The sequence below is a fragment of the Cladophialophora bantiana genome (genome assembly GCF_000835475.1).
Source record: "Cladophialophora bantiana CBS 173.52 unplaced genomic scaffold supercont1.30, whole genome shotgun sequence".
Lineage (NCBI taxonomy): Eukaryota > Fungi > Ascomycota > Eurotiomycetes > Chaetothyriales > Herpotrichiellaceae > Cladophialophora > Cladophialophora bantiana.
Window position 1 is genome coordinate 237,319 of NW_015971604.1, and position 9,025 is coordinate 246,343.

The 9,025-nt window shown below is 52.6% G+C and overlaps 3 protein-coding genes across 3 annotated transcripts; 1 reads left to right on the forward strand and 2 right to left on the reverse strand.

Moving 5' to 3' along the window:
- Nucleotides 1-470: 470 nt before the first annotated feature.
- Nucleotides 471-1,397, reverse strand: Z519_12544 (uncharacterized protein; the record flags this gene model as incomplete). Its single annotated transcript, XM_016770249.1, has 1 exon — nucleotides 471-1,397. The coding sequence occupies one exon, from the start codon at nucleotides 1,395-1,397 to the stop codon at nucleotides 471-473; it is 927 nt and encodes a 308-aa protein (XP_016613591.1).
- Nucleotides 1,398-3,350: 1,953 nt separating this feature from the next.
- Nucleotides 3,351-4,625, forward strand: Z519_12545 (uncharacterized protein; the record flags this gene model as incomplete). Its single annotated transcript, XM_016770250.1, has 1 exon — nucleotides 3,351-4,625. One exon carries the CDS (start codon nucleotides 3,351-3,353, stop codon nucleotides 4,623-4,625), a length of 1,275 nt encoding a protein of 424 aa, XP_016613592.1.
- Nucleotides 4,626-4,990: 365 nt separating this feature from the next.
- Z519_12546 (uncharacterized protein) lies at nucleotides 4,991-8,395 on the reverse strand (the record flags this gene model as incomplete). The annotated part of the gene is made up of 1 exon (XM_016770251.1): nucleotides 4,991-8,395. The coding sequence occupies one exon, from the start codon at nucleotides 8,393-8,395 to the stop codon at nucleotides 4,991-4,993; it is 3,405 nt and encodes a 1,134-aa protein (XP_016613593.1).
- Nucleotides 8,396-9,025: the final 630 nt, after the last annotated feature.

Genomic DNA, 9,025 nt, shown 5'->3' on the forward strand with positions numbered 1-9,025 from the left:
AAAAAAAAAAAAAAAAAAAAAAAAAAAAAAAAAAAAAAAAAAAAAAAGAAACAAGACTCTCACCATCACGATTCCAACAGCGTTTCGATAAAGCAAACTACTGACAAGCATCCCGACCCAGCACAATGAGAGCAAATAGTCGTGGCTTGTCCAGATGCGAAAAGATTGGCGCCTCCTCGTCCCGTTGCACGGAAGTCAGCAACACGGTGCAGAATCATGCACTTGTACCCTGATCCTCCTCTCCTCCTCTTCAGCTTTGATCAGGATCTCAGCCCTGACTCCTCGATGTGCGCCAGCCTGCAAGCTGTGCCCTTGTATGGCTTCAATCTAGGACATCTTTGCACGAATGGTGATGTGTCTCTTTCTGGTTTGTTTTGACCAACTGTTACGAATGCCCAGATCGGATCAAGGATCTGGGGAGCAAATATAGCTTTGGAAATTTCCTGACTCGAATAGGCTCTTGGGGGGCCCTAGCCACTAGTATCCTCGGTATTCTTATCGTCGATTTCTTGTTGCTCCGCCTGTAGTTGGCTCGGGGAAGGACTCGGAGCTCTCACGCTCCTAGGTGCATCATATATCGAGCTGGTGTACCTGGCACGTAATGCTTCTTCGCATGCCAACTCTTGGTCGTATTGTGGCATGACTCTGCGCATTGCTTCAAGCCAGTCTCCCATGGTCTTGGGCGTCAAATGGCACATTTGGGTATACTCCCAGTACTCGGGGTACCATCCTGCCGACTCCCAGCCTATCAAGGCACATATCCGACCCGCGTCGTCCACGAGGATGTTTTGAGGACAAAGGCTTGCGTGGGTAAACTTGAGTTGATATGGTTTCTTGGGTGCATGGACCATTTGGATCTCCTTTTCCGGGAAATCGTCTGTCGGGTGACCCCTCCGCTCAAACTCTTGAAAGGCCTCAATGGAAAAGAAGGGTCCTATGCGACCAGAGCCAAAGCGGTGATCCAACGCAGCGCCCAGTGTGGCATCCCCCACGACGCACTTTTTTGGCGGTTGCATCTTCCTGAGTTGCTCCACAAAGCGCCCTAGATCGGCCACAATCTTGTTTTGTTTATGTGCTGACATGGACGGCCATAGTTCCTGCAAGGGTTTCCCAGGGTATGCTTCGTATTCGACTACTTTTCCCTCCGGTCTGTTGTATACCGCCAGGACTTTGTATGAAGGCACCGAAGTGTGTCGGTCAATCAGCATCAGGGCTTGATACTCGGTATTGACACAATGTGTTTTGAGGATTCGGTTGTTGCTGAGGCGCAGCACCGATTCGCCAGTGCGAGCGTCGGTCTCTTTCTTTGCCCAATGCATGCGCCATTTCAGACCAAAGGGGATCTGGTCGTATTCGTCTTTTGGCTCTTCGTCCTTACTTCCAAAACAAAATGGCATGACTGCAAGAACACACTAGGCCAGTGGAGGGCAGTTCACAGGCTGGAATCAGGATGGCAGTCAGTGGCATTGAACTACGGCGCAGATTGTCCGGGTGCAGGTCGAGCGATCATGAGAACAGTAGGTGCGTGGTGGAGGGGGGCTTATGTGCGCTGAGACTCGAAGGGTGACCTCTGACGTGGATCTGGTAGGAGACAAGGAAAAGCAGTGTGGCTTCGAGATAGCGGTGAGCTCCTGTTTGGATTCATGTCTGTGCGATGGACATTTAGAGGACGCGGAGGACGAATGGTGATGGCGGGGAGGGGGAGAAAAGAGGTAGAAGAGACGATGTGAGGATGAAATAGGTCGGTAGGGAGGTAGAGAAGATAGGTAGATAGGTCGATGGAGGGACTGGCCTTCTCCTACCTGTAGTTGGTTGAGCCCATTGACAAGAAGTCCCAAGGCGAAGGCAAGGATGAAGACGAGCACGAATACATGTCGGAGGCGGGACGAGAAAGAGGGACAGTCGACCAGAGAGGAACCGGGCAGAGCGCACAGGGCACCGAACCCAGAGCACCAAGTCCGGAAACTGGGGGGACAAGAGTTTGTACGGAGTAGTTAGCAGTACTTAATCCCCGATAGTTAACTCGATACTGCGCCCCCGAGTCTGGGCATCTGCCGTGGGCGTCCCCAATCTGTCACCATCTCCATCTCCCCCATCTGCTCGTTCCTCGCTCCTCACTCTCACTCCTCACTCGGTGCCTCAACATATCCATCCTTCGTCCCATCAATCCATCCCATCAGCTGAGCAAATCGACTGAAAATGAGGATAAAAGAGAACCTCGATTTCACCTGCAGCCCATCTTCCTCCCGCTCTCCTCTCGAGCCTCGCCCCAACCAAGCTTCGTTCCTCACTCCCGAGGTTGCATCTCCAAGGAATGTGTTAGATCGACCGGGGATATGAAGGCTACACCAACTCCCCTCAGGCCCTTCAGCGACTACGAGGTACATACGTATGCAAGGCGGTTGGGGATATTGATTCCGCTCCTTTTTTGGGGAGTGGGTGTCTCCCAAGGTACCAACCAAGAGTTGAGCCACTAGCCTTGGCCTTGGCTACCGCCGCCGCTGACCAAACTACACAGCAAAAGAGTAAGTGGGACGCGTGTTTGCTCTCTGATCGACGACGATTGCCCATTTATCTGAGAGACATCCATCTCCTCCTTCTCCTTGAACAAAGAAGAGGTCATCTGCCAAGTGGTCAATCAAACGCAATTCCACCCCAGATACGGAGTACAGTCAAGCAAAGCCCAACGAAGGTTCCACTGAGCTGGCCATTCTAAAATGATCTGTGATATGAGCATCATCTCGTGCTCCATATGACTTGGGAACAATGATATGAGACAATACAAAGCACGGACACTGCTTGAGCGCACGGTACGTCACGATCCAGCACTCAACAAAGCACAGGTGAGTCTCTTACCCTTCTGGCCCATCACGGCGAATTCAACAGCTCAACCAGAGGGGAACATGTTTGTCCATCTGCTGCTAACATCAGGATCTTTGACGACCAAACACCAGGCCCCTAGAACAATCGTATCTTCGGATTTCTTTGTTGATTCTGCCCGCCTGTCCAACCTTGCTTGTCGTCTTCCATTGTCTCGGTCTATCCAACCGCAAATTTCGAACAAAGAGAAGGTGTCGTGTCTGTTTCTGATCACAATCAGCCCGAAACTGCCGATTTTATCATGGCCAAAGAAAAGTGTAGGTGCACAACCTATTCTGGGCGAATCCTGTTCATTGTTCGTCTCAAGATGTGGCCTGCTTCGGGCATGGCCATTTGTGATCGTGGACCCCTATCATAACTGTTTCTGCTCCTGCTGCACACTCTTTTCGAGCATCCACATCGTCGAGTTGTTACAATATCTTCATTCCGATACAGTCTCTACCAACTCCTAGTTATCAAATAGAACAGCCATGACTTCATCAAACCCGACGTCTCCAATCCTTCACACCCTGTCGCCACGGTCGCCACGGTCGCCACGGTCGCCGCGGTCGCCGCACTCGTTCGGAGCTGTTGAAAATGAGTTGGTCCAGCCGCTTCCTCAGCTTGTGACTACATTCTCTGGTCTAGCCTCTACTCAAACATCGACCACCAGCCCAAATCCTTGGGCTGGCAGCAATGCCAATGGCACAATTTGCCGACGAAACAGCCTCGCGTCTCCAGTGATGATGTCCCCTGCACAAGCAGCTTTTGTGCCAATATCTCCGGCACAAGCACGCCACCGGATTCGCACGCCCGAGATAGCACCTTTTCAGATAACCTATACACCGATGACAGCAAGGTTCCCTCGCGAGGACGGCCGGCAGAGCCGCATGGCCATGCGCAGTCCAACGTATGAGAGAGTCTTTACGCTGCCCCTGCGTGTCAATACAATTCTTCCCAGCGAGACTATTCACGAAAAGACAGATCAGTCAGAATGTGCATCCACACCGTCCTCTGATGCAACAACGCTCTTCGACTGGGATCCAGCTAACGCGACCGCATTTACATCGCCCACAACCACCACCGCAAGCAGCGGTAGACGCCTCATCCGTTCTCACACTCCCGCCCCTATTAGAACCCAAACTCAGTCTCCAATCCGCAAACAATCGCAGAAACACAGCCGTCTTCCACCGAAGCTGCGCCTTCCTCCACCGCCACAATACCACGTTGAGGTCATCCTCTCACCCACAAGCCGGCGAAACAGACAACACTACCAGTCCAGCGTAGAGCACCTGCGTGCCCCACTGGTTCCCCTGATCTCTGTGGCAACAGGCCTCCCGCATCCAGAATTTCCCACCAGTCTACTGCAGTATCACTTGCTCACACATGAGCAATTGGATTCCCTTGCGAGATGGTATCACCAGGTGACGCCGCCTGTGGAAGAGACGTTCCAGTATCCGGCGTGGATTCCCGCTTGGACGAGTCTATACCGCAACCGACAGCAGAAGCCCAACACGGCTGCCGACCAGAAGAACGTGGATCTTGAGACGAAAAGAAGGAGATGGGGCCGGTTTATTGGCCTGAGAGGATGCGAGAGTCCAATGGACGAGTCCGGGAACGTTCTGAATGGAGAGGGTGACGAAGAACAGAGAGCCGAAACGCCGGACGAGCTGGCGAGGCGGATGGAGAGGGAGTGGAGGCGGGCGCTTGAGCGCGCAGAGGAAGCGGCGCGCTCGTATGAGAAGAGCTGGAGGGGCCGGTGGTGAGATTGACATTTGGTTCATTGGCACCTACAAGGAGGCCCAAATACGAAGACTTCATCGTTCGCTAGAGGATGGAGGTTTTGACACGTTGGTCGCTCACAAGGGACATTGCCTCTGCTCTGTAGTTCATCTGTTGTGTCGACTCCTTTCTTGTCCGTCTCAAGATTGTACATACAAAACCTAATTAAAGAAAGCAGGAATATTCATTCTCGACTCGTTTTCATGTACTAACAGAATAGTCAATTGTCTCGGGGTAGCAATCCCGGGCGTGGGCGCCCGGATCTGTATCTACATGTAATCTCCGGTATTCATGTATAGTAACGAACACAACTGACTCATTCACTCATTGCTCCTCCCGATCTCTCTATCTACACAATGTCCAGATTCGCAATCCTCACTCCCTGGGTCTCGACGTGGTACCGTCTTTTGACCCCCGCGGCGACAGCACCGTTCTTGAAGACATCGTATACTCTCCGACCACCGCCCACAAGGACCATCGGGATCGGATTTCGTCGCGGTAATCCCGCTGGCGTGGTTTGCCGTTGGTGCAGGTATGGGCGGATTAGGTTGGCTTCGTCGTAGGCATCATCAGGATGTGCGCCTTCATCATCGTTCGGGACACCCCGGGCGCTGGGTTGGTCTTCTTCTCCTCCGACGCCACCATGCTCAACCACTTCATTCTGTCCGAACGACACGATAATCACCAGCTGCAATGCCTGCGCACTCGGTTTGTATGCGGGGATATTCTCCAGCTTCGCACTGAAGTCGCATTTTCCCCTCTTGACCACGAGGATCTGATGCTGCTTCACCACGCTGACAGGCAATCTGTGGTCGCAAAGTTCATCCGTCACGTAGATCTTCGTCCACGATAGCGCAGGCAGGGAAGCCCCAGGTGATACCAGGGTGGAGACTTCAGGCCAGTCTGGCAGGGGCGCGGCGCCAGGGCCGGTTGGCGTTACTGCAGCGAGGTGGTACCGTAGTAGGTTGCCTGCTCCCACCTTCGGGGAGGATGATGACGTCGTTGAGGAGGAAGATACACGCCTGGTTGCTGGAGTTGAAGTGAGCGAAAGGGCTGTTGAGAACGGCCAGGGAGACGGAGCACGGCTTTCTCTGATGAGGCTCGAGATCTGTGAGACGATGGCGTTCCATGCTGCTCGCATTGCGCCGTCGTTAGCGCCATCTTCGAATTTCGGCAGATCGATCATAAATGAAGCCTCCCCACCATTTTCAGATTCCTGCCCTGCTGCCGTCGCCGCTGGCTCATTAGGTTTCCCAGCGTCGGAGTCTTCGATCAATCGATTCAAATCAATCACCAGGTCCAGCATAACGTGATCGCGAATGCGAGTGAAATTTGGATCCGCAGGGCTAAGAACATCTTTGCCTGTGTCACGCGCCAGGTATACCTTTTCATCTTTACCGAGGGGGATATTGTTAATTGTTTGGATGCGAAATGTATCATGGAATCCATCATCGAAAAGGATGGGGTAATCCTGAATCATTCCGAGCCGTAAGCCGCCGATGGAATTGATCAAGATGCCGTCTTTTACGCGTTGGAGAGGAGGAACAGGTTGGCCCGCGGGAGATACCGCTGGGAATGATATGTCAAGTGTCGGTCTCGTTGGTATGAGTGAGCTCGAAGCATTCCAGGGGACTAGCTCTGGCGGAAGCGTCCATGGATAATACGTATGATTCGAAGGAGAGCTGATGTCCAGTAGTGTAATGCTCGGGTGGTCCGCTGCGTACTCGCCAAGTACAGACTCGACGTTGTCCCTGTGAGGCATTAGATGAAGTCTGGCGAGGCTAGCGGCATGGTAGACATCGCCTCTCGAAGCAATGCTGGAAATGGTCAGTGGCAGGGGTGAAGGCTTGACGGGACAAAATGACTCTTCTCCATGGACTGGGTGCCAAAGAGGCCCTCGGTGGGAGCCATTGTCAACACTTCGAGGAATGAGCAATGGATGGCCTTCAGTTGTGAAGACGAAAGGTTCATCTAGGTGATTGAGAGGGTGAGTGGGGTCGAAAAGGAGAAACAGGTATTTTGCAGTTTCTCCCAGGAAGAAGCTCTCCATCCTGTCCGTCTGCTCTCCGGTCAGCACATTCTGGATGCTAGCCCAGCCACACCGGGTCCAACATCGTCGTTTAATGTCCCGAAGAACCATTTCTCCGACATGGAAGTACCAAGGATCTTCTGTGGCGCGATAGAGATAATAAGTAGACTCGATAAACTCCGGTCGACCTATCCACCAACCAAGACCGCCTTCAATGCCTCCAGTTACAAGATTCCACCGCTCAGGCAGAGCAGAGAACCTTGTCCACAGGGCCGTCTGTAGCAGATGAGTCTCCACGGCCTCGTCAACGTGCCCGGCAAGCGTGAGAAGGCCTGGATAATATGCACTCAGTGCGTCAATCCAGAACCCTCTGGCGGCACCGGTAGAGAAATCAGCTTGAATATAGTGTGGGTGCTGATAAGTTGATCCACGGTAGAGGTGCCTTTTAATTGCAGCATGAGCAGTGTTCCAAGCATTGAGAAAGGCCCCTGAAGTCGACTCTTCTGCCGATAGGGATTCATGAAGAATCCTTGGGTCTTGAGAGGCATCGACACTGTTGTAGACTGGATGGGCGTCCCGTGACAGAAGGATATGCGACTTCAGAGCATATTCGAAAAAACTGTCGATGCCAGCACCGATACCAGTCCAAGTGCCGATCCAGTTTCCACTTTCTGCGTCAATCCCACCTCCAATCAGGTCGATGACACTACGCCTCTGCCAGATCGCCCAGAACGCTCTTTTTGCAAGTTCCTCAAACCGCGGGTCCCCGGTTAGTCGGCTCAAGACTGTAAACTCGAGCACCAAACTTCCGGCGCCCGCACTGCATGTCTCGGTGATTTCGGGTGTTCCTGGGCGAGCGTCACATTGACCGTCTCCAATAGCAGAATTCAATGGAGAATTGACATAGAACGGGATTCCGTGCCGAAGATTGACACGAGGATACGGTATGCCAGTTGCGGACCAGAAGGCAGGAATTAGACGGTTGCCAAGGTCATAAGCCAGCCTGAGAAGTTGCCCGTCATATTCGAACGCATTAGGCCAAAAAATGCCTTGCTTCTTGCCATCGAACTGATCCTTCTGCCATATTTCAGCATATGCAACCTGCTTTTGAGGAGGAGTGTAGCCGCGGATCGGTAGCTCACCGACCGCGAAAAGATGGGCGCTCAGCAGACCACCAAGACCTCGTATCGCTGTCTCGAAGACTTGAACCTTGCTATCGAGATCAAACCCTCTTGCTCTTAGACCCTGCCCGGACGGGCCGTCGGAGCCATCCCCATACTGCTCAACCAAATCCCGAACGCTGTCCTGAAAGAGTCGCAGAGGTTTATTGTGTCTTGAACTCGACGGGTTGGAAGCCAATATCGCAAGAGTGGAGAGACTGTCGATGAGGGTCAACGAGTAGTTTCCCAGAGGGTCATTAACTTCGATGTGCGCCGGGTTGTCGCGGTCGCGCGTCAAGGGTTTGCAGGAAATCGGACGCAGCTCATCTTCGGGGAAGGCATAGGACATGTAATTCTCGAAGCCATGATAAAAGAGATCCTCAGCCTCCTTCCTGAGGGTCTTGATCTGGCCAGGTGTCTGAGCGTGGACGGTGACTATCGAGTCCAGCCTGGCAAGAAGCACGACCAGACAAACGCCTCTCAGCCATTGCCAAAGCCGTACGGACGCGAGTAAAGTAGACAATGATACAGCTGGAGGCGTCACATGGCGACAAATCATGCGCATGGCACAGTCGCGGGTGATGGTGCCACAGAGCGCATATCAAAGGGGGTCGCATGCGAAGTGTTCCGAGTACAAGGTGTGTGCTGTTACGATGTGGTATTCTCATCATCTTGGAAATATGGCACTGTCTGACAGTAACAGATCTTGACAGACGAAGACATATCAACATATCTATCAAGACAAATGCATGCAGAGGGCTGCCACTTTTCGTCAGACAACAAAATTTTTGGCTGCGGTCAACTGCCGTCTACATATCGGGGGGTCTGCTACTAATCTCGTAATAATGCCAGCTGTCCCTTCGGCTGGTCTCGTCCTCCACAACCTGGCCAACTAAGCTGACAAACTGCTGGACAGCGCTGGTGGTACCCAAATGCTAGGTTAAGTCTGACCACCAAGTTTTGCACCAACCCCGTTTTACACCACCTAATCGAATCGCGACCGTAACAGAACAAGTCTCAATTACTCAACTAACACTATCGTTGATGTGAAACACGTGTGTGAACGCCTCGATTGGGTCATTAGACGTGCCATTCCCGTTGTTTATAGACTGCCTAGTCCTCCGCGTCGTTGTCGTTGTCGCTCTCAATGTCGCCCATGCCTCTTTGGCCTGCTGTATAGTCTCGATGCTAGCAA